At 41.8% G+C, this 26,598-nt stretch overlaps 1 protein-coding gene across 4 annotated transcripts in view; it reads right to left on the reverse strand.

The window, feature by feature from the left end:
- mid1 (midline 1) overlaps positions 1-26,598 on the reverse strand; it is a 61,736-nt gene that overhangs the window by 6,636 nt on the left and 28,502 nt on the right. For 2 of the 4 annotated variants that reach the window (XM_024389073.2, XM_024389076.2), the window contains exons 2-4: positions 9,041-9,762; positions 1,439-1,534; positions 122-229 (exon numbers count right to left, since the gene is read on the reverse strand). In XM_024389073.2, coding sequence (XP_024244841.2) covers positions 122-229; positions 1,439-1,534; positions 9,041-9,706 — 870 coding nt within the window. In that variant the 5' untranslated portion in view covers positions 9,707-9,762. Of the gene's footprint in view, positions 1-121; positions 230-1,438; positions 1,535-9,040; positions 9,763-11,882; positions 12,509-18,189; positions 18,442-26,598 lie in introns of those variants that run through there. The other 2 variants (XM_024389074.2, XM_042306347.1) reach the window with 2 other exon arrangements.

The raw sequence follows: 26,598 nt of genomic DNA on the forward strand, positions 1-26,598 counted from the left end.
TTCAACCTTGGGGGCACGAGGAGGATGAAGAGCAAGACTGAGCATCTCCCAAGGGATAGGCAGCCTGACCCATCTGCCCTCCTCAGTAACCATCAAAACATACTAACGCCTAAGAAATGACCTTGCCCTCCTTTATCTTGGTGGCTATCATCTGCCTTCTCTGCTGTATGATGTCGATCAGAAGGTCACATTCTTCAAGGAGCTTGTTCTCTTGTCTTGATGCGTTGCACTTGGGAAGAGATTAGAACAGAGATGGTCAAATATATGAATGTGGTAGTTGATGGTTTTTCATTGCGGTGGCTTTGGCCTGATATAGGATAAAATACAGTAGAATCAAACATTTACAAATATTCATTGTTAAAATATAATAATGCTCATATACAGTAACAAAGCCCCTCTGGCTCGTATGAGATAACAGTCCACTTGAGGCACAAGATCTACCTAGGGTTTCCCAGATTAGATCTACACAATACAGTCATCACACACTGGATAGCACAGTGCCGCAGGTGAGAATCAGCGGAGCACAGTCATTGCAGCAGTAGTTCTGTGTTCCTAAATACAGCCAGAGCTGCTACATGGCCCAGTCTCTCTTTCATCTCTCTGTGGGCACGTTGTGTCATCAGTGTCATTTTAGTCCCTCAATTGGTTCATGCACAAACGTTTTTTTTGCTGTGTTCTATCATTCTATACCCCAAATAACCCTTTACCAGGCACATACACACAGACATTCACGCACGCTTGGCAATATTGCGATGTTTATAAGCTACAGTGAGATTAGCCTATATCCTACTTTATACAGATAGATTTACTGGCATATCCACTTTATTGTATACCCAGTGAACATATTCATCTCAGTAACTGTGTCCGTGAGATAACATTATATTACACCGAGAGCTTGGGACTATAAGGTTCTATCTGCATTTTTGTCAAACTTGAGAAATTGACATACCTTATTCTATTCCATGTACTCTACCTATATAGTGCTCTAGATACCCCAATTCATGTTGTTAATTTGAAAAGAATACTATATAAAAAAGTGCTGACACCATTGAAACCAGTGAGGGTTCGGAATTCTAGAGCTTTATGCAGATACAACCTTATACTCCCAAGCTCTCGATATGTCACAGTTCTCTAACATGTTCGCCGAATTGCAAAGTTTTGCATTTCACAGAATCTGGTGAGCTTGAATGCTAAACGACAATATTGAGGTTTGAGGCAATTTCTTTTCTTAAACCAATCAGAGATATTCCTTTTCCTTTTCTATGCACTTTATGTCAGCAACCACTGTATCTATTCTGGCACGTAATGGGTTAAATTTACAATACTCGCAAGGAAGCAATCAACAAATCATATCATCAAATAATCAAACATTAGAAATGACACAGAAACTGGGAGATGTGCCACACAGCCTAATAGGGAAATAGATAAACATCCTTACCTCCACATGTTGGCAAGTCTGAATCAACTTGCCCATCAGAGTTTCCAACTCATTGTTCCTCTTGATTAGATTGCTGAGGTTAGAGTCCAAGGCTTGCTGTGGAAAAAAAAGAATAGAACAAAACTATGAACAACAGAGTATGTAACTGAAAATAATGTTCCTCTAGCAAACTGTACACAACATTTAGAAAGAACAGGGGAAGTCAAAATCACAACCATGCCTGTCCACTGGTGGAAGATGATAAACTAACAGAGAATCCCTTTGTAGGGTCTGGTTGTGTACCATTTGGTGTGTGATCAGTCAGTCAGTAACCTCTGAGCTAGCCCCAATGCCAGAGCTTCCATCTTTCTGCCTGCTCACTAAGCTCCCAAAGTCGAGAGGGACAAGAAGAGCATCTGCCAGAGATTTAGTCAACTAAACCACGCATGCATTAATCACCCACCGATGGCTCAGATCAAACTCTCTCACAGCTTGACGATCTACGGCAGAGTTGTACATCTACAGCTCTGCTCTATGGCTCAGGTGAATATTTGGGAAGTTCTCTTTGGCTGTTATGCATCCAGAAGGTTCTTTACGTTGTATTATTGTCTGGCACAATGATTTAGATTGCAATGTATTACTCTTCTCCATGAAGGATTACATTGTCTTGCCACAGGGTTTATGCAGTGAGGCATAAGGAGGACAGAAGAGCATTGGCTAGATGTCTGAGAGGGGTATTTGTTAATGGTATATAATCCTGGATGAGTTTAATACTGTGATTATGCTCCAGGAGAATTGTTACGTGTGTATGGGTCTATAGATAACATCATGAGCCTACTTCACTGAATAAACACAGTAAGCGAATACAAAAATGGAGTGCTGTACCATTATGTTGCCCTCTAGATAACAGTCAATTGAAATGAACAACTTGTTGAAATACTATTATTTTTATCATATTAAGTACAAGCCCAGATGTATGATCTTAATTTGATCAGCCTGTTGCAGGAGAACTTTCCTGCAATGCAGGACATTTTTAACTTGTAGTATATTTGAGGTTTGTAATTTCCACTTTGAAATTTCCGATTTGATTTTCCCGTAGGAAATAATGTATCATCTCCTACAAAAATAATTATAATCCACATAATAATTCACATTTCCTGTTGTAGTAAACTGGCTCAAATTAAGATCCTACATCTGTACTGTATGATGCAAAGTTTAAAGAATTGAGTGAACAGAGAGCATAGAACTTTGGAGATCTGAAGGTGTCTGTGAAGTCACTGTTTAGCTAATGGTCGGGAAAGCTTTCTCAGGTCGGCCTTTTCGCATTGCGATTTCATAAGGGTCTGTGCGTCAGCCGTCAGTGTGTACAGAAATAGCATATTCTTTTTTTTTACTGCTCTCACCAAGATTATTTATTTATATTCAAGCAGAGGTGATGAAACCATTAGAATAGCTCTGTGCTGTTGTGGATGGAAGGTGAAGAGGACCGACCTGGAGAGCACTGGCTAGATAACAGCTGAGCAAGCTGAAGTAGCCTCACCAGAACAACAACCCACACACTACAACGCAATGAAAAATGCTCCAATGCAGTTCCTAAAGTATGAATGGATGTGTTATAATAATTGAATCTACCGAAAAAGGCAATTATATACAGCAGTGTGTTAATTTGTATGTTTGCCTGTATAGTTGTATAATGCACTTGAAATAATTGCCTTGGTGAAGAAAGTTTACATAATGCAAACACAAAAGACGTTATAGAGGGTATAGTAATGAATGATATGCCTCTTGGTGGGTTAACACTCTGTTGCCAGGCCAAAACAACATTGCTTTATGTAAATAGGGTATTTCCCTTGCTCTCCTGTCTCTCTTCCATAAACGTTTGACAGTTAGGGTGACATGCCAGTTGGCATTTCAACTCCCAACAGGAGATAAAGCATCCACTTCCTCTCAGAGATGATTTATCCTGTGCCATTAATCTGAGAGGATTTGGATCCCTGCAGAAGCTCCCAGAACAACTCTGAGAGGAGAGACAGCAGGCCCATGCTGGAGACTAGATAACCCACTCTGCCAACTCCATCTCTCTCTGTTACTCATTTTAGGTGGACGTGGCCTCCTTTAGCCTTTTGAGGGTTGATGCACAGTTTTTGATCGTGGCCACTGGCAAGTCATCTTCATGGTGAATTTCATTGTTTTGCATGTGAACGCACTCTTCCCAAGAAATGCACTATTTTATAATATATTAACAGAGTTTGAAATAATAAACCAGGCTGCTGCCTGCCTTTTTACAATCGACACAATCAAAGCATTCACCGTCCTTAGATCAGGCGGTAAAATTATGGAAAAGTTGGCAGGACAGTTTCCAAACATCGACAGTGGTCTGACCTGTCCGGTTCTTGTCAGAAAGGAAGAGAGACTGAGCAAGCCAAAGAAAGGTGTGGGACCAAAAGCATTCCTCGTCCGGAGGAAGCAGCTATTCTTCTCTCATCACGTCTGGATTACTTTAGGAAAACAGAACTCCATTGCAGGGAACTGTATAAACATGTTCTATGGTTGAGGCAAAAAGTTGTACAATGAATCATTATAGTAGCGGAAAGGAAGTTGAGAATCTTTCAATGAAAATATGAAAAAATATGTCAGATGAAAGTGAGGGCAAAATGTAAAACTACTGGAAAATTTACAGTACCATAACCAATAACGATCAGTCTCATTATATAAAAGGGAAAATGTATTTTAACCTCCTTACCCTCACCTCTCTGCATTCTTTTTTTTTTACCTTACCTTTATTTAACCAGGCAAGTCAGTTAAGAACAAATTCTTATTTTCAATGATGGCCCAGGAACAGTGGGTTAACTGCCTGTTCAGGGGCAGAACAACAGATTTGTACCTTGTCAGCTCGGGGGTTTGAACTTGCAACCTTCCGGCTACTAGTCCAACGCTCTAACCACTAGGCTACCCTGCCGCCCCATTCATCCTAAGGTAACATAAGAGATTTCAGACATGTACAGGTATCTAAATACTACTGCTACGTCTTTGATTCGTGTTCTTCCTACGTTAGTCAGAGAGTGCTACAGTGCATGTGCCCTCTGGGATGTAACCAAATAGGGCAATGATGGGGGTTGGCAGAGGACCATCAGCATACTGTAGTCTAGCTCGTCAAGACTTGTGAAAATAAGAAATAGGGCCTGCTAAGTGTAATTAATTTTGCAACACATGTAGGTTTCTTTTTGCATTGAGGCCTATGGCTGCATCTCCATGTTCAAAAATATCTTATCCTTTTCAAAAAAAACTCTCTGTTTAACATTATTTATTTAGATAGGATTATTTTGTACTTTGGCTGTTGTATATTTTATAGGTTTAACTTCAAAAGGTGAAGCGGGGTGACCACTTTTATGTTAAAGATGAAACTTTTTAAAATCAAGACAATAGCCCCATGTGACAGACACGGAGCACATAGGACAGTGCTGCAACAACATCAAATGAAGCCAAGACCAGGTCATCCTAGCCCCACTGTGTACGCTGACATGGGGAGATAGTATGGCAATACCTTGGTACTCAGGTCAGGGGGAATAGAAACAGACCAAAAGTAATCATGCACAAGGGTATTAAGGTCTATGACGATAAGTAAGGACCAGTGTGGTTGTGACATTACAATTGCCATGCTCAGAATAACTTCATCCATTTGTTTCTGCCTCAGACATTCTAATCAGATATATTGTAGGATTTGTGGTGAAAAATGTGACCACGCACACTGCTAGCCGTTTTTGTAATTTGATCGGCAACTTACTGTATTAATCAACAGTATAATACTGCATAAACTAAACAAAGTAGATTACCGTAGAATACACAGTAAAGTGCTGTATTTGTTTTACAGCACACTGAAAGACCTTTCTGTAATTTCAACAGTAAAACACTGTAGAACACACAGTAAAATAACCTTATTTTTAAAAAAGTATTAATTATGTTGCATTGTGGGAAAATGTGGGCGGGGAAAGAGTCTCTGGCTCATTAACATATTTTAAAGCATGCCTTGTAAGAGGCTATATTAGTTGGACCTGTGAGTGAGAATGATGTACCCCCACAGAATACAGTAATATACTGTATTTTTGGATTTCTACAAATCTTGTCCTGAAACTCTACAGTAGCTTACTGAACAATTGCTGCCAGTAATTGCTGTAATTCAGAATGTAGTACCATTTTGCATATTTGGAGCACCAAAAGCCTTTTAAACATTAGTGGATGCATGGTATTGTTGTTTCTCACTCATTAACATATTTTGAGGCGTGTCTTGTAAGAGGCTATGTTTGTTGCACCCACTAGTGAAAGTGCTGTACCAATTTATTTGATATGTGGTAGTAGTTACCTAATACTTAATCTGATATAGGAGACAGATCAGAGTGGCAGAAAGTCTAAAATTGTTGAAGGTTGAGTGCAGGGCAAAACAGATCAAAAGGACATGAAACACCTAGTATTCATTAATATGCCTTAATATGCAAATACATACAACCAACTGCTTGCTCTAATTCCTTGTAATTACAGTAAAATACTGTAGAAATAATTGTCTTAGTTTATAGTCACTTTTACTTTATTGTACTGTGTTTCATTGCTCTGGCATGAATTTACTGTGAATATTTCAGTATTGTATTGGCACTATTCAGAGATGACCTAGATAATAAGATGTCTTGTTGTAATTACAATTATTCTGAAGACCAATGTATCCTTAACTACAACATTTTTAGAAACAGTTAGATACACATTTACTTGCTATGACTGTGACGTGTTTAAAAAAAAAAATCAACCTTGGTTTAATGCCCTAGATGTAAGTTGCTATGGACAAGAGCACCCACTAAATGACCAAAATATAAATGTTAAAAATTCAAACTTGCAAAGAACACTGGGTAATATGTCACTGCATGGGCAATTTCAGTAATGTACTGTAAATTAGATTACAGTAACATTTTTGGTGAACATGTTTGGATTACCGTAAAATGGATTACAGTAGCGTACTGTAAAATAAATTACAGTAACTTACTGGCAAGTTGCGGCCAGTAAGTAACTGTACATTTTACAGTTTTACAGTGAGGTAGATAGAGCATCTTACATCTGGCAAGTAATATTGGACATACATGGGTTATAGTTGACAACAAGTCTGCCACTGCCCACTCTTAGTAATACCAGTAAAATACAGTACAACAGTGAAGTAGGGGATAGTTATTTTCCTAGTAATGTAAATCTTGTAAAACGTTTTTTTTTTTATAGTGTTCTCTCTTGTGTTTATGTAACAGTATGATGGCACAAAAAGTGAAACTATGTTCCATGGTGCATATCTATATACTGTATGTATAGATATGTCACTACTCATTACATAAACTATGCAGATCTCGCATAGAGGCCATGAAGCCATCCACAATTAAATGTGGACTATATTCTAAAGGTCAGGTTTACCGAGCATTTGCACATGTGCAAAATATGCTCCTGATATTTTCAGAGGGGAATAAGAGAGCCCCGGAAATGATCTAGATTTGACCTTAATATAATTTCTACTGTATATTGCATCATATTTGATACTCTAGTCTTTAGGTTTTATTCCCCATTGAAAATAGCAGCTATAAAGTCTTAGTAGACCTGTCCCTGAATGTAGAGTCGAAGTAATACTTTAGATACCGTATATATCACCTGGTCTGTTTCCTCCTGTTCGCTCCTCTCACTGAGATAGCAGTCTGGAGTTCTCTGCACAATGACAGCATGATCAAACAAAGGAGGAACTGGTTAAGGCTGATGCTCTGACCTCAATCGCTATACTGCAATCTAAGATTACCGCATCTCAGTTTCACTGGGAGTCTGGGACCAAGCTTGACATTCGCCATTGGCATTCTCTTTGTTGTTGATGAAAGGACAAGCAAAAATAGTTTGTGTGTATCATGTAATGCAAAACCCCCTTTTTATGATTCATGCTCAAGTAGTGTTATATATTTATATATGTGTGAAAAGCCCTGTGGTCTTTCAGAGCCGTGCAGTGGAAGCCATGTGATCCCTAGAAACCTTTTCGCTAGACTTGACACCTCAGTTGCTACACTGTTACACTGACTTCTTATTTACTAAAGGCATTAACTAAACACTGCCTTATGCAAATATATATATTTTTAAAATGTATACGCCATCAATAGCCTGTGATAAAATGACAATAGATAGGCAAAAGACGGTAAAAAATTGAGTTTTAGCGTCTACTTGATGAATTGCAAATACTAAAATAACAACTTTACCGAGAAGACATTTCAACAGTTTACATGTTGATCAATATAGAATGTAAAAGGTGGAGGTCTGATAACATCACAGCCCTGCTCGCTGCATCTCTTGATAGAACTTGTCAAATGTGAGGGTCAATTTACATGTGAAAGGCTAATTATAACACACAGCTGCATGGTTCTGCCTGGTAATAAAGCATTCATTGCTCCCATGAGGTTTCTGGAGCCATGATCGTGTCCCACGGCGTGTGTTGGCAAAATACTAACCCACAAAGCCCAAATCTCAGTGATTTGACAGGGGCTCATTCAAGTCTAAAGTGGAAGGAATGCGTGGCCACCTTTTTTTTGTGTGTTCCAGCTAACAAAGTCTCTCTCATGACGCCTTATTAATATGGCACCATGGAGGGAAAGTGGTTAGCTCCACTTAACCTGAAACCCTGGAAGCAATATTTTTTATTGGTTGGAATTACGTGGCAAATGTTACATTTAAGCCCGTCGAAGAAAGAGTGTGTGATCACTCCTTGTTCCCAAAGCTCTTTGAAATATGAACAGAAATCACATTAGTTGAATGCTGTTGTACTATTGGGGAATCTGACTGAATGGGGATTTCCATTAGCCATTTCTGTAATACTTTCTTTTAAGGTTTCGTACATCAAGAGCCCAGACATCTGTAGATATATAATACATATCATATAATAGTGAGGTTGCCTGATTGTATATTGTGCTCTTGTACTGCACTGTTACCATCAGCAATGACTCCTTATTCACCCATTAGACTTAGTCTGGGGAAACATATCTAGTATGATAAAAAAAAGAGAGGATATCATTGGGGGAACAACTATTTATTGAAATATTGGATAATATGTATAACGTTAATGACTCAAGTTTAATGTGAATCTCCAATATAATTTTACAATTCCATCATCACGATGTCTCTATGACATGTTGAACAATGTGTTTTTTTTTTCTCAAACTGCAGTAGGTCACAGATTTTTATGATACGGCCACAAATAAAATATTACATTCTGGAAACAACACACTGTATAACAATCACATTGTTTTAGTGTTTTTGAAAAGCTGCTGATAGTAAGATAGCAAGTAATGAAAACATGAACTGATCTCTGAAAAATGTGTGGTGAATCTCCACAAAACAAAAAGTGAATGGTCAAATATTGAATTTGATCAATATTTGTGTCACGCAATTCAGGCACAATCTTGTTGATCTAGTATACTTACAAATTCAAACTTGATTTTCATCAAATATGATTTTAAATCTCACCATGTGTACACAATGAGCTCTTCACACTCAGTCATTAACTCCCCAGATGCTCCCCAGACATTCCTGAAGCTGTGCACAGTATTGTACAGTAGCATCTCTTACCTTCAGTTTCTCGTAGCGGTCGCTGAGTGCTGCTACTTGGTGGTCCCGATGCCGACCGACCAGTTTGCACAAGGCACAGATCAACTGTTCATCTGTGACACAGTACATGTTCACCTTCTCGTCCTCGTGCTCCAGACACATGAGTCCCCTGAGGTGGCAGTCCGGCATGGGCTCGATCAGACGGTGGCCAGTGAAGGGCTTCTTATTGGGGTGGGTGGCCTTCAGGCATTCGTCGCAGTAGGACACCTCACAGGTGACACAGGTCTTGACGGCGTCTTGGGGAGGGTCCTGCTCACAGAACTGACACTGCACCCTCTCGCTGGGGGAGGTCATGGCCGTGCTGTCTAGGGCGGCCCGCTCGCGGCGAGTCTCACTGGGGGAGTTGGGCCCGCTCACGGAAGCCTTCTGAAAGCGGTCAATGATGTTCTGCAGAGTGACGTTACGCTTCAGTCCTTCTAGGCCCCTCTGGCTGAGGGTGATGACATAGCGACAGGTTGGGCACTGGAAGGCGCTGATGGACTGCACAGGCTCGTTGGGGGTGCAGTGGGAGACTAGGATGCGGTGGGCACAGTTGAAACACAGGCTGTGAGCGCAGGGCAAGAGCAGTGGGTCCTCGAAGAGCTCCAGACAGATTGGGCAGGTCAGCTCCGACTCCAGTGTTTCCATCTTCACGCACAACAAAGCGGTGTCGTCAGCAAAATCCAAGGAAGCTGATCAGCTATCTGTAGGGATGACATGTAGTACATAATTAGAGAATGGGAGGGAGAGAGAGAGAGAGAGAGAGAGAGAGAGAGAGAGAGAGAGAGAGAGAGAGAGAGAGAGGAAGAGGAGAAAGAGAGAGAGACAGAGAAGTGAAGGGTTCGAAAAGGGTTGAGCTATAGGGGGTTGTCAACCTTCCCAGAATATAAATTAATGAGTGGTCTTTCCACATTCCTAATTTAAGAAAACTGGAGATTACTTGATGTACTAGAGGAATAAATAGCAGGTACTGGATAACACATCTGTGGTATCTTTATCAGGGGTATTGAATGAAATGAGGAAATGAGAAATTAAGACTCTTCTAACTGAGTTTTGGCGTGTTCTAAACCCTTCAGACAAATATAAATGATTAAAGCGCCATAGAAATGAAAGTGATGTTCGTAAAAAAGTTAAGCAATCCATGTTGATCTTAATTTCCCCTGAACTAATACATACATATTTTATAGGGAGGCACATCTGTCCTTATTCCCTGTGATGCAACAACCAAACAACTGAAGACTGTAGTTGGGAAAAACAAACAAACAAACAGTGAATATTTCATGTAAGCGTTTTGAGCTGTTTTGATGATATAACTTCAGAAACACGAAAATGACTCAAGTAGACATACAGTGCAGACAAGAAAAGCCATGTATACTGAACGGCTTGGTCTGGCTAGCTAGCCCAGGGCAGTGCAGGACAGTGAGGCCAGACAGCTCAGTGAAGCAGAAGTCCCTGGCCCTGCCTGTTCACAGCTGGAGCTCCACACTGTGACTGGACTGATGGACACAGAGCCTTTGTTACAGGCCAGTCAGACACCCCAGCTGCGAGTAGACACTCTGACCACCACGTCTCCCTGTGTAAACTCTCTACCTCCACTAATTACGTGTGAAAGAAGGCAAAAGCTCATTATCAGGCCAGCCGGGCACAAGTTGTCTTTGAAGCTGTGAGGATGCAGCAATTACCCCAGGCCCCAGAGCTACAGGCCCGGGTTTGTTCCCCCTCCTATTCTAGTCAAATCCGCAGAGGCACTCAGCTAAGCTACTGTATGAGACAAGAGACAATTGTCTGTTGCACTTGTCTCCCATGTCTGTGATGCAGACAATATGAATGCATCTGTGGGGCTTTGTTGTGCTACTATTGTTGGTTTGCGCAGACATGGAGTTTAATGCAGATGTCTGAATGTGATTTCTTTGGAGTAACAAAGTTCTCTCTGTTATCCAAGTTGACGAGACAAGCTTGCTGGCTAAATGAGTAGGGGGGGGGTGGAGTTTGTATATTCAATGTTCAAAAGTGATGCTCAGAGAGTAGAAATATAACAATAGTTTGTTAGCGGTAAGGAAACATACAGTATAGGCTGCTGAACAGCATTCTTCAGAAACAGTTCGAAATATTATGATAGTTTATGGTTTCCTCCATTAAAAATGTAGTATAATCTTAGCATCATTGACCTTGAACACCCAAATCATCTATTTTAAATGTAATTTTAAATCATCTATTTTTCATGCACAAGTGCACATGACGCCAAGTTTAGATATTTTGCACACTGAAGTAAATTCATCTGGTGAAAAGTGAATGACAAAATCTCAACAACACTTGCTGATAGAAAGTATATTGGTGCTCATGTCTACTGTAGTGTAAGAATAGTTGTTGTTGAGTGGCTACTAAATCCACAGATGATCACCGTCTTGACATTTTTGTCTCCTGTAATGTGTTTGACAAGTATTCCACAAGTCAAACACAACTCATATGACACATGGGTCAGAATATATCTTTTTTGTACAGTAACAGTACAAAAAAATCCTGAAATGTGTGACCGAACATGCCCTGTAAATGATTTAGTCTCCATTCAATGAAGCCAAATAATAGTTCATAAATATGCAAAAAGATCTAAGAGCTTTGCATGAACAATACAAATACTGTATACAAATGAAAACGTCTCAGCCTTGATGTCATCATACAAGCAGCCACTAAAAGCCCTAGAGTTACACAAAAACCCTGTAAAAGTATACTGTGGCAGAGAGCCAGAACAAAGTGCTTCACAGCAACTGCACCTTACGCACTCCCCTGAAAGCTTTCCCATTCATAAGCAGTTTACTTTACCCACCGATGGATTTTGCCCCGCTTTGCACTGCAGAGACATTTCAGTTGAGGGGGAACTTCTGACCCAAATCATGAAAGTATATTAAACAACAACAAAAGAACCCCCCCCCCCGAAACGAGGCGGTGGCAGTGTGCAGTAACAGAAGAGAGGCCAGTATCCAGATGGAACAAGTCTTCATAAGGCAGTAATCCTGCGGTAGCGGAGCAGGGCTGTCATTAACCAGGAACCAGGAGACGGAGAGCAAGAGGTAGCAAGTAGCAAGCACAACAGGAAGAGCTGCCCCACAATTCCAGGAAAGCCAGCTCCACCTACAGTAGGAGAGCCGGCCAGCACTCAATTACTCACTGGAAGTATTGGCAGAGAGAGAACAAGAGAGAGAGAGACAGAGAGAGAGAGAGAGAGAGAGAGAGAGAGAGAGAGAGAGAAAAAAAAGAGAAAGAGCGAGAGGCTGGATATAAGCAGGGACAGAGCTCCATAGGACCCTGGTTGGTCTTGTCAGTATAGCTTTGGTCCTCACACAGGACAGACAGGTCAGTGTCCTCTGTGCTCTGAGCCCTGCCCACTGAGCTCTGATCCAGAGAGGAGAGAGAGGACAGCGTCAGGATCCGTTTTCCTCTGTGACCGTCACCTCTGCCTCTCCAGCGGCACAATGCTGCCCTGTGTGGCAGAACTTTTCTTGGCTCTGTCACCAGGGATTAAAAAAAGAGAAAGCCTGACAACACACAAGCACACATATACAGATGTAGGATTTTAATATGAGCCAGTTTGCTACAGCAGAAAAAAAATTCTGCAGCAACAGGAAATGTGAATTATTATGTGAATTATAATGAATCGACATTTTTGTAGGCGTTGATATACTTTCGTTTGGGCAAATCAAGTCTAAGTGGAAATGACAAACTTTAGATGCCATTTTAAAACTCAAAATCCATTACAAGTTAGCATTTCCTGCCGAGCAGGAACATTTTCAGCAATGAAAGACTGGTCAAATTAAGATCCTACATCTGTACACAGGCAGGCAGGAATGTGCACACACACAGGGGATGGGTTGGGATGGGAGCCTTGCTGGCAGCAGGATTCATTCGAAACACAGGGAGGGCAGGCAGGCATCTCAGATTCCCTGTGCTCCCAAACAGCAAGTTGACCTAGACGGCACAGATTACATCTGTCTGCCTCTATACAGACCATCAGTGTCTCTCACTGAGTTGAGGCAGTAAGCCTACAAAGCTTCACAAAATCATTATTAGACCACAAAAGCACCACATTCTGTTTTAAAATTAAACCATTCCATTTCTAGCCCTCTCCTCAAGAGCAGTGCAATCTGTAGACATGTGTCTCTTCATGATAAGACCTGTGTTCACTTGTAGGTAAGGGTTTGTGTCTACCTTCTACTATTTGCTCTTCATGTCCCTCCCTCCCTCCGGTCCATTTGAATTCTCCTATCATTCAAAATTACATTGAGATAGAATCCCCTCTCTGACAGACAGATCCATACTGTAGACATCATAGACATGCCTTGGTGAACACAAAGGGGTGGGTATGAAAGTGAGAGACACATGGTGTTGGAGATGGCATGGGAATGTGAATGGCATTCTCCTGACTGACTTCATGTGAAGCCTCCAGCTGGGCAGGAATGCCTGCTGTACTGCTGCAGTCTTCTGTACTGTAACGTCAGTGACTCAGTGTCAGTGATTCTCAGTGGGGGAGAGTGGGGTTCATCAAAACACACTCAGGACCCAGAGGTTCCTAATGAAAAACCCATGCCCACAGTTCATTTCCACACCCATAGTAGCCTTACACATGCCTGCTATTTTTATTTAAAACAATTCTACACAAAGTACTCAAAGAACATTGCCACACATATGCAACACATTCATGCAGAATACAAGATGAATTAATGGCATTGTTAAAACACTGTCTATAGGAAATAAAACTTTACTATGCGTCAGTATTCTAGTCATACACAAAGATCATGTTGCATTAACCTTTTTCCCATTGACTAAACATTGATTGATATTGCGTGGGTGGAGATGAATGATCAATTGCCTTGAAGCCAGTCGCCTGTCTGTCCACTGCCAGCTTTGGAAAAAGGCCCATATGAAATGTGACCTTTACGATGGGGCTGGGACGGTCTCTACAGCCAACTGGGGTTGGCACCTACAGTCATTGGTTGGCACTGAACCCACCATCGATAGCCAGTAGGACTGTGCATCAGCGTGGCCTGAGAGAGGGAGAAACACCACACAAAAAGCCAACTAACACCGCCTAATGCGTAGCCACATCTAGACACCACCAGCCTAAAGAGCCCCACAAAGCTCTCGTCATAAAGGTTGTCAATCCCCAACATGTAGAGCCAGCAGGGTCAGATTAAGTGCAGGAAAACTGACAAATCGCTTACTCACAGAGTTAACTGTAAATGGTTTATTCCCAGGGCCCAGACATGCAGGGTGGTATCTCTGCAGAACTGACTGAGCAGTGGAACAATAAACAGGGATAGGCATCACTGCACGTGGTCACTGATAGTTTCCCAGTGTGGGATAGGTGCTTGCATCTTGTATCAAGCATTAGTACTAAGCAATATGGCACTTCAGGGAAACTCTGAATTTGGATATTAGGCCTAATAACTCAATTGAAATGTTATTTAAACTAGAGTCATCCTTGGACAAATATGACCTTTTGAGCTCCCGCGTAGCGCCGCTGTCTAAGGCATTGCATCTCAGTGCTTGAGGCATCAATACAGACACCCTGGTTCGATTCCAGGCTGTATCACATCCGGCCGTGATTGGGAGTCCCATAGGCCGGCGCACAATTGGCCCAGCTTCGTCCGGGTTTGGCCGGGGTAGGCCGTCATTGTAAATAAGAATTTGTTCTTAACTGACTTGCCTAGTTAAATAAAGGTTACATTTAAAAAGAAACAAGATATGTGCTCTCATTTTTGTGCCAATTTTTTTCCCTCCAATTCAAGCACCTTTTTAATTGGCTATGCCAGACTCTTTTATCATCTCTAATGATGGCCGCAATCCATATTTTTATTATTAGAGAGAGAGAGAGAGAGAGAGAGAGAGAGAACTTGCTCTTTTCCCTTTTTTTCCTGGGGCAGATACCTAACATCATTATCTGTAATCCTGTCTTCACAGCGTATCTGTGACCAATGTGTGGCCTGGTCCTGCACCCAAAAGCAGCAGGCTCAATGGAGCGGCCCAACGGTTCACTCTGTCTGCCTAAAGTGATTTACAGCTGTGGCGAGAGGCAGATGATTAGACAAAACCTCTAATCTCCCAAATCTGCACCCGTACACATCACTGTGATTATCAGCAGGGGCCTCATCCTGACCCACATTCACCAAAAACATGGGAATTTACTGCTTTCATATATCAGAAAACAAACCAGGAAGCACAGTGGTGTGCTGTGTTATCTAAGTGGACGATAGAAATCAACATTTGTTTTACTTCAAGGGCCCCTCCACCTGTCAAATATGATTATGTTGAAAAGGCAAACCAGCTTTATTCAGGGATTTGCATTATACTGTGTTTCTACTATTGAGGCGAAGCTAATGCACAACCAATTGACTATGGATTTGTACTGCATGTATGGAATTTTAATGAGAACATGTGACCTGTTGTACATTTCAACAATCATTTCAGTATATTTAATATTTTGATTTATTAGGATTCCCATTAGCCAACGCCAATGGCGACAGCTAGTCTTTCTGGGATCCGAAACATAACGGAAAATACATTATAGACAAAAGACTCGAATTGACATACATTTAAAAACATTAACATGTAGTGTGTGTGCATCTATCAGTTACATATACAGTACATGTCATTACATACACACAACAAGTAGGTCACATGGGGGAGAGGCGTTGTGCCGTGAGGTGTTGCTTTATTTGTTTTTTAAAATCAGGTTTGCTGTTCACTTGCACTATATAAGATGGGAGTTCCATGCATAATATTATCCCTTTGATTATAATAAAGTGCAAGACGTGCCGCTCTGTTCTGGGCCAACTGCAGCTTAACTAGGTCTTCCTTTGCAGCACTTGACCATATGACTGGACAATAATCAAGATTAGATACAACTAGAGCCTGCAGGACTTGCTATATTGATTTTGACAGTACAGTAGGTGTTTCATTTGTTAAATTGATGTCCTGTTGAGGGATATTGATTACAAATGTGTGCCAAGAAACAATAGCCTAGAGTAAGGGGAGTACATGTGAACAGACAATAATACAGCAAAGTATTTTTTTTTGCAGCTGAGAGTCCAATGCTGATTTGATCAAAGATAAGAAACTGGAAACGGAGGCCACTGGTTGGATTGATACATTGCCAGTTAGCCTTTAGCCAGCAAAGCAGTCAAAGAGCTTTAGAACAGAGGGTCTGTTAACTAGGCCAGCTGTTGGCAGGGCCAGTCTTTCTGTAGGTCATTCTGGTCAGTAATCAGAACAGCCAAACTCTCCCATTTCCTCCCTGCTGCTTGGCAGGTGGCATCAGCAGGAAAATGTTGTTTTCTTTCCATAACCACATGAACTTTCACTGAATTCCCTTAAGACTGTTGCTTTCCCAGCAAAGCCCTAGACCAGCATAGATGTCATGATAACAGAATTGGTCGCAGTTGGATTACACTAATCTCAAATTCCAGTCGTTTTAATTAAAACATGATCAATCAAAACATCTTTCGTCCCTTGGTCCCCAAATACTGTACAAATAACTCAGTGGATTAAATTGAGGGTTTATGAATATCTCAAGAAGATTATGCGTCATTGAAATTACTCGAAAATGTATGGGTTAACTTCAAGAGATATATTTTCATTCTTATGAAATATACTGTTTTACATTGCTGCATTGTGATTTCAGATCACCACATGGAAATTGATGGACAACTCAACCCACTGAAAAACAGGTTAAAGGGGGACATCTTGTGGCTGACATAAAAACTGACGATCCCTGACATAATTGAATATTTGGTTATGCTGATGATAGGTTACGAACTATGCATACGCAGACTTCTGAAATACTTTCTGTAGTAGCGTCAAACAAAAAGTTACTGTTGTAGACTCCCAAACAAACACACTAACCCGACTGTACCGCTGCGTCTTTACCTATTTCAACACCTCCAAAGACTGAATCTCAACAAATGATTCACTGACTGACACATTCCATGATACCTCTAGTGGCCAGCCCACAAGGTTTCCATGGTGATACATTATTTACCACACAAGTGATCAAAGAGCAACTACAGAGAAAGTCAGCCATTCTTCAGCTCTAGTGGGAAACAATGACTTACTAATTAATAAGGAAAACCCCAGGCTCCAACAGCAAAGTCTAAATTTTACACTTAGAAAATAAGACGTTCGTAAGGATGACTTGCCCAGAGATAAGCTCTGTTGTAAAACTACAGGAAAGCTTCTGACACAATATTACACATAATGCTTGAGAGTTTAAGAGGTAACCCAGATATCTTTCACTTGTGTTTATCTTATCTTATCTGAGGTGTATTACATTTGCTGGGGCATCAGGAGATGTGTTTTGTATGCATAAGGACATATTTTCAATCCCCTGGTAGCACTAGTATAACCCTCAGACTGTGTAACAAACGCAAGGTCTTTATTGGCAATACACTGTTGAAAATAGCAGCTTCACTTAACAAAAACAGCTTTAATTGACATTTGTGAGAAACCAACATTCTGAACTCGTCACATTCTACAAGCTGAAGAACATTAAAGGCTGGCATTTCAACTGCATTCTGCAAACAGCCTGCTCGATTCAAATAAAGATGGATTACTTCTTGCACCTGTCTTATAAATGATGTTTTCATGACGATCAATGTGTAAACCTTGGCATGATGTCAGCACTGAAATTGGCATACCGGCTTTTCTAATCACAAAAATGAGGTGACATCCAAAGAATGCTGATTACAGACGACCCATCGCACATAATCACACCATTGATGTGTTGTTGTATTGTTTCCTTTCACATTCACATGGCCTCTCCACCGCTGTATTATTCTACACTCTGTAACGTCACTTTGATAACTCATCTGTCGTCAAACATAATGGCATTTCTGAGTGCAATGCAGCAGTGACATCAGCTTTTGAACTGTACCCTGCCTCGAGACTCAGAAACTTGTTCTGTCGACACACTGATATCAAGCACTTACCGCACAGGCACACAAACACAAACACACACGCACGCACACACACACACACACACACAGAGAGAGAGAGAGAGAGAGAGAGAGAGAGAGAGAGAGAGAAACCACTTGCTTGAAGGAAAATAAGCAGCCCAAAGTAAGCAGTAACCTCTTTTTTACCTGCCACATGGCTAAAGTCCCATCATCCACAAACAGGGGGAAAAGAAAAGAGGTCTCACAGTTGACAAGTCTGGTAATACTGTACTAGGCCAATCCACTGTAGCAATCTGGACAAACTAGCTCACCCCTACGCTTAAGCGTTTACCTCCAGTACCAGTATATTGGCTCTGATTTAAGTTTCTGGTCCTCTAACCCTGTCCTCTCAGCCTATTGAGAAGAGGCAGGAGGGTTGAAGCTGTCCTCCTTTTCTCTCTGTTCTACTGAGTACTGTATCTGGCCCCTGTGGGCTACAAACTGTTGCCCTAACCAATCACACAGAGGGGGAGGGACCTCTGAGGGGGGGTGTCTGTTCAGGGATTGTGAGCTGAGAAGCGTTGCCATCTAACACTCTGTTAAGACAGTATATCCAAATGGCACATATGGTATTACTGTACTAGAGCATGTTTATAATCCAATAACCATAAATCATAATTTATGTAGGTTAAGTTACTTGCCGTTGATGTATAAAACCACAACAGGTATAACAATCCAGTTATTAATCCAGAATATCACAATTATTTTTTTTATGTGCCACAACATACCAATGTTGATCTAATTGATGAAAAACACATCTGTAACAATATGAGGTGGTGGTTCTCACACCAGTCCCCGGGAAACTCAACACAGACCAGAGTCATATAGCCAAGTAAAACAGTCAATGACATCACCATGCATGCACTGTAAAATGATGCATTTCATACTACTGTACACCTACTGTAATGTAAATACGGTATCAAAGCAAGTACTGAGTAATGACACACAGTACAATACGTTAATATTGACTGTATTACACTGTAAAAAAAAAGAGTAAATTATACTGTAATTGGAATTAATGAATGAATGGATGAATGAACTACATTTATTAAGGGGAGGGGTGTTGTATTTCACAGTATTTTACTGTAATTACAGGGGATTGGTGCAAGCAGGTTGGCTGCTAGGTAAAGTGTTTACACATTACAGTATACTGTATTGATGAATATTTGTTGTTTTTAATATCACTTGCACTTCTAGAAGCTTTAACAAATGCTTCCAAAATGGTAGCGACGATAGTGCAAAATGCTCAATAATTTAAGGTTTGAAGGTCATGACCAGTCAAAATCATGTTTTTTTATGACATTGGATCAAAGTAAGATGACCAAAGTATGAAAAATGACTGTTGCTTTTATATTGAGATAGTTTTATCATAAAGTTACTGGCTCCCTCCCCCATGTCAAACACTTGGATTCAGGAGGCGGGGTTTATTAAGGCAATAGGGTGACCTCACCCTAACTCTCATTTTAGTACACCAATGGTAACATGGTATTCTCCTACCTAATTTCAATAAGTACCGCCTTGTCAGCAAATATATTTAAAAGTGTACATTATTCATATATGACAAAGATACTTATATGTTTCACCTTTCATCTGTGTCTGGTGTTAGCTAGCTACTTGCTAGCTAGGTCATCATACGCCCCAAAGAGTTTGTTACTGTTGATAATACCCCAAATTACCATATAAATTATATTGTTACGTTACAGATTGTATTATACTTCCACAGAATTAGACCACTGACCTAACAGGTCAGCAACACCCACAGTGGAAAAAAACCAAATGACTTTCATAGTCATATTGGCTATATTGTTACCCATTCGCTTCTTTATGAAAACTGTGTTCATTGTCACAACAGCATCTTTTCAGCATTCTCATTGGAAACATGATCATAATGCTGACCTGCCAAAAAAGCAGAACACCGGGATGTTTTATCTTGACTTCTATCAAACTTGACAAGCACCGTGCAAGTTTCTCGCACCAAGCACACGCTCCATCTTGCCCGGTAAACACTTTTACTGGACATTGAAACATGGAAATAGAGGAATGTGTTTGTGGTTGAAACAGTTGACTGAGACAGTGTTGATAGTCTCAGTTTGTTGGCACCAGTTGCACCGCTCTGTGGTCATGTGGGGAGGAAAAAAAACCTCCTCTCCTAACGTCTGCAGCTACCAGGCAAGTTTGGCAGCCGCCTGTTGATGCCATCACATCGTATAACATCTGAGCAATGCAAAACCTTGGCTTCCATCACACCTCCATAGCTAAAGGTTAAGGTATATACCGTAGCTCAGCTCACATGTTCCCCTACCTGGAATGACCTTTAATCAATGACCTCATGGGATCACTATGACTCTTGATATCTCATAATAAACCCTGTGTTAGTTTACCGTGCTAAGGCTCCAGCACAGCATGCTGGCTACAGAACTCAGGCAGTAATCGATTTAGATTGGTAATTACCCAGAGCCGGACGCCTGCCATGAGAACGCTCATGTTTCCTTTTTCACTTCATACCACTGAAAGAGACATCCAGTTCTTCTTTGGTTGAGCAAAGATTGAGCAATGAATAACAATAGCTCAGTAACCAATTACACTAGAGCAACTGGGCTTACCGCGATGAAATACTGTGGTTTAAAATGTGGTACAAAACCACAGTAGTGTGCACAGTTTATTTTGACAACTAATCAAAACAGAATCCTCTGAGATGAGAAGTGTGTGTGAGTGGCCAGTGCACACTGCATAACGTCTGTCATGGAAATCTGCTCCAGTATGACGTTGATGGCCTACAGTAAATACAATTGCTGCCATTGTTCCTTCTTCATCCTAATCAACATTGGCATATCAGTCCCTCAGAGGGCTGCCACAAAACAATATTGTACAGTTTCCTTAATTTGAGCCAGTTTGCTACAGCAGGAAAGTATTACTGCAGCAACAGAAAATGTGAACTGTTATGTAATTATTGTTCTTGTTTTTTGTAGGAGTTGAGCCATTTTTTGTTAGGTCAAATCAAGTCTGGCATTTTTTGGGTGAAAATGACAATGACTGTAGAAGCCTTTTTAAATCATGAATACACAAGAAGCTTGATCCTACATCTGTAGGACACAATTCCAGCCCTGTCTATTCACTGTATTGTATTGGACACTGGCCAATAGCTGTGTATAAATACCGCCACTGTCAATCAATAGTGACCTCTACTTTCCAGATGGATTTAATGCCAGGCACCACACCCTAATCGGGTACCCCCCCCCCCCCCTCATCCCTCCCTTAGCTGGCAAAAGTTTATTGTGATGTAATTAAGAGGTTACTAAATATAATCAATTTTTGTATTAAAATGTTTCTTAAATATTTGTTTCTAATATGCAAGTGAGGCGCTATCAATTAACTATACAAATGTAAATATGTATGTTTAATGCATTTTTGGCACATTATTCAGAAGAAAATGTTACCTAGAATAAAAATTGTACAACACATATACAGTGCATTCGGAATGTATTCAGACCCCTTGACTTTTTCCACATTTTAATACACTACAGGCTTATTGTAAAATTGATTAAATGTGACCCGTTTCAGGAAACTAGGCTTATGTCGGGACTCATTACTTCACAAGAGACCTGTTAGAACGTAAACTTATTTTCTTTATCAAAATGTGTTTTTGGCAGAAATGCCTTCTCGAACATGTGAATATGCCATCTGTAAAGATTCATCAAATTGTTAAATTACGAGCCTAGTTGGTTTAGCTAAAGAAAAGGCAGCAACCTTCCCTCTAGCCATGATTGGCTGAGATAATGAGTAAGCTGGACATGCTGAGAGATGAGTTTGGATTGGTCTGCCATGTGGCACACTTCTGTCTATTTGAGCTGGTCAGTATGTCTAGGTAATCCTGTCTAATGCATCTTTAAAAAATAAAAACAATTATGTATCGTTTATTAAAACTGCTTATGTGTTGCTCCCCACTTTCTGGAGGACCGAGTTTTGAAATCAGTGGATGATAGCTAAGGAGATGGAGAAAATACCTTTCTTAGCTAGCTAACATTGAATCTGGTTGGTTAGCTACCTTTAGATTTATGCAGGGTAGTAATGTCATGAGTTGGGATTATGGTTAATTGTTTGCCTAGCTAGTTAACGTATGTTGGCTGGCTCACTAGCTAACGTTACATGTATGACCTTATTATTCGTATATCAGAGCCATTTGCTTAGCTAGCTATAGCCCAATGTTAGCTAGCTAACATTGAACCTGGTTGGTTTATTTACCTGTAGATTCATGCAGGGTAGTAACGTCATGAGTTGGGATTATGGTACATTGTTTGCCTAGCTAGCTACATGTTTTACCAAAAGACTCCATTATCCAAGTAAACATTTTGGTGCGTTCGTAAATTCAGTCTGGCCATGTACTCCGATATCATAGCACTCTCATCTGTTTGTGCCAGAGCTCAGAATAACTGCTGAAACACCCATTGAACATGGCTGGTGTCAGTAAACGTCGGCAAAAAAGAGTAAGTCAATTGTTGCCAGCAGCACAGTTAGTCTGGATTACATGAACACAGCCTAAATAGCTCTGCTAGGGCGAGAAAAATGGTCAGAGTGGGATGTTCTCTCATTATGTGTATGGAAGTAGCTAGCAAGCTAGCCAATGTCAGCCAGTTAGCTTGGGTGCTTAACTGCCATTGTGAGGTTCAGAGCGTTGGGTGTGCACTCTGAACTCTCAATCGGACGGCACAGTTACAGTCACCAACGCTCTGGATTACATAACAGCCTAACCAGCTCTGCTAGGGCAGTAATGTTCAGTGATCTGTTCTGTTATTTCTGTCTCGAAGTAGCTATCAAGTGAGTTTGGGTGTTTGATTTTTGTTGTTAGTACAGAACGCTTGGATCAACCCTTAAAGAGATGGGTGGGGTTAAGGTTTAAGAGGGTGTGAATGATGTTGAATGGGTGTAGACAAAGAAGGGCTCCCCATTAGTAGTACCAAAATATTTAAAGGCCATTTTCTCAAAAGTTTATCAACTTTCAAAGCAAAATTACTTTCCCATTGTTTCTCAACTATAGTGTATGATATACCATTTGTAGCTCTGAGTCTCTACTTTTCTCCAATGTAAAAAAGACTATTTCAAATTTTGCTACATAAGAACAATTTGAGCCGGTCGGTCACAAATTGTTTTCCCCCCATCAATCTGCACACATTACCGGGTAAAAACAAAGCAAAAACAGGTTTTGCTCATTTCTTAAAAATAAAAACTGAAATATCACATTTACAAAAGTATTCAGACCCTTTACTTTGTCTTCTTGGGTATGACGGTACAAACTTGGCACACCTGTATTTGGGGAGTTTCTCCCATTCTTCTCTGCAGATGCTCTCAAGCTCTGTCAGGTTGGATGGGGAGTGTTGTTGCACATGTAGTTTCAGGTCTCTCCAGAGATGTTTGATTAGGTTCAAGTGCGGGCTCTGGCTGGGCCACTCAAGGACATTCGGAGACTTGTCCCGAAGCCACTCCTACGTTGTCTTGGATGTGTGCTTATGGTCATTGTCCAGTTGGAAGGTGAACCTTTGCCCAAATCTGCGGTCCTGAGTGCTCTGGAGCAGGTTTTTATCAAGGATCTCTCTGTACTTTTTTCCATTCATCTTTCCCTCAATCATGACTGGTCTCCCATTCCCTGAAGCTGAAAAACATCCCCACAGCATGATGCTGCCACCACCATGCACCAGTTTCCTCCAGACGTGAAGCTTGGCATTCAGGCCAAAGAATTCAATCTTGGTTTCATCAGACCAGAGAATCTTGTTTCTCATGGTCTGAGAGTCCTTTAGGTGCCTTTTGGCAAACTCCAAGTGGGCTGTCAAGTGCCTTTTACTGAGTAGTGGCTTCTGTCTGGCCACTCTAATACATTTCCCAAAATGTAAAAAAAAAACTGTTTTCGCATTTTTGTATTTAATACATTTTTGAATAAGGCTGTAACATAACAAAATGTGGAACAAGTCAAGGGGTCTGAATACTTTTCAAAAATATATACACAACATACAACAATTTCAAAGCTATTACTGAGTTACAGATCATATAAGGAAATCTACATAAATTAATTCTGCCCTAATCTGATTGCACAGCCACTGGGGAGCCAGGCCCAGCCAATCAGAATATATATATTTTTCAGGCTCCAGTGATGGGATCAGCCAATGTGGACATACATATTGCGGGCCGAACGTTCCACCACCCCGTCTGGGTTGCAGAGGTCAGAGAAAAGTGGCTGTTGATTTTGGACCTACGCAGGGCATGTTGACAGCTGGATCTTCGAGCTGAGGTGCTAATCTTTTATGGCAGTCCTGCCATACATCTTCGGTGTTCCCGAAGACTGAGACACTCCAGACCCCAGTACTATCGAAGCCTTGCCCTTTGGAAGAAGACATCTCACCCCCACTAGCAGGCACGTGACCTGTGCAACCCCCCAGTGTACAGCACCCTGTGGACGTGATTACACCAACCATGCCCAGCCTGACTCAACCCCTATTCCCCACACTCATCCAAGCAGTGACCCCCAGGTGTGGACTACAACCAGGTAAGTGACATAACTGTCAAGGACTCCTTCCAGCTGTCTCGAGTGGATGAGTCCCTTGACTTGGTGATGGTGTTCACATGGTTCTCTTCTTTGGACCTTTGAAGCGGCTACTGGCATGTGGCCATGGCTCCAGAGGACAAGGCAAAGACTGCTTTCACCACAGGAAAGGGGCTGTGGCTGTTCAAGACCATGCTGTTCGGACTATGCAACTCCCCAGCAATGTTTGAATGACTGATGGAGAAAGTACTGGCTGGCATGCCTCCTGAATGTGGTCTAGTGTACTTAGAGGATGTGCTGACACATGGGCTGGACTTTGTTGCTGCCTTAGAGGCGCTGAGAGAGGTCATAGAGAGGATCCATGCCGCAGCCTCAAGCTGCACCCTGAAAAGTGTTGCTAAGAGAGGTCACGTTCCTCAGCCACAGAGTGAGCAGCGAGGGCCTCAAAACAATGGAGGACAAAATCGCTGCAGTTCAGGACTGGCCTACCCCCAGAGACATTCACTAAGTACCGGAATTCTTGGGCCTAGCCCAATACTACAGGGGATTTGTGGAAGTCTTTTCAATAGTGGCTGCTTCTCTGAACTGGCTCCTGAAGAAAGGGAATGACTTCCAGTGGAACCAAGAGCAGCAGGTTGCCTTTGAAGCCCTGAAAAAGGCCCTTTGTGAAGCCCCCATCTTCATTGCCCCAGACTCACAGAGACACTTCACCCTGGCCACCGGGTGGGTCTGGGAGCAGTCCTGTCACAGGTAACCCCAGAGGATGATCAGGTAGTGGCATACTATAGACATACAGTACCTTCAACAAGGCGGAGAGGAACTACTCTGTCACTCGCCGAGAACTCTTGGCAGTAGTGGACTTTACTCATCACTTCCGCCACCACCTCTGTGGCCTGCCCTTCGTTATACGAACAGACCATGCAGCTTTGAAGTGGCTTCTCTCCTTTGAAGAACCTGAGAGCCAAGTCGCCCGCTGGATAGAGCAGCTGCAGGCTTTCCAGTACACCATTGTTCACTGTGCTGGGGAGAACCACTAAAATGCTGATGCACTGTCCAGGCGGCCATGTGGTCCTGAGTGCAAGCATTGTGAGCGCACAGACGCTTGTGAAGTGCTGGCACTGTTGCCAGCAGACACTGGTAGGTGGATAGAACAACAGCAGGCTGATCCCGACCAACAGATGGTGTTTGGCTGGGTGGAGGAAAGATCTTGCCCCCCTGCGATGAGGTGGTGGAGCAGTCACCCATAGTGAGGGAACTGTGGTCATAGTGGCCTAGGTTAGAAATAAGACATGGATCACTAAAAAGAAGCAGGTTGGAACCAGCCACAAGTGAGGCTCGTTTGCAGTTGGTATTCCCCGAGGTCCTGAGAGAAGAAGTGCTCGAGCTACACCATGGATGCCCTGGTATAGGACATGTTGGTGTTACCAAGAGACTGAAGCGAACCCACCAATTCTTCTACTGGGGACAATGTAGACAGGATGTGGAGGATAGTGCCCTCACCATAGTGCCCTCAAAGCTCATCACTAAGCTAAGGACCCTGGCACTAAACATCTCCCTCTGCAATTGGATCTTGGACTTCCAGACGGGCCGTCCCCAGGTGGAAAGGGTAGGAAACAACATATCCGACACGCTGATCCTCAACACAGGGCCCATCAAGGGTGCATGCTCAGTCCCCTCCTGTACTCCCTGTTCACTCATGACTGCATGGCCAGGCACGACTCCAACACCATCATAAGTTTTCCGATGACACCACCGCGGTAGGCCTGATCACTGACAACGATGAGACAGCCTGGTAGGAATTCAGAGACCTAGTCGTGTGGTGCCAGGACAACAACCTCTCCTTCAATGTGATCAAGACAAAGGAGATGATTGTGGGCTACAGGAAAAGGAGGACCGAGCCCGCCCCCATTCTCATCGACGTGGCTGTAGTGGAACAGGTTGAGTGCTTCAAGTTCCTTGGTGTCCACATCACCAACAAATCATAGTCCAAACACACTAGACAGTCGTAAAGAGAGCACGACAAA

Source organism: Oncorhynchus tshawytscha, linkage group LG26, assembly GCF_018296145.1.
Source record: "Oncorhynchus tshawytscha isolate Ot180627B linkage group LG26, Otsh_v2.0, whole genome shotgun sequence".
NCBI lineage: Eukaryota > Metazoa > Chordata > Actinopteri > Salmoniformes > Salmonidae > Oncorhynchus > Oncorhynchus tshawytscha.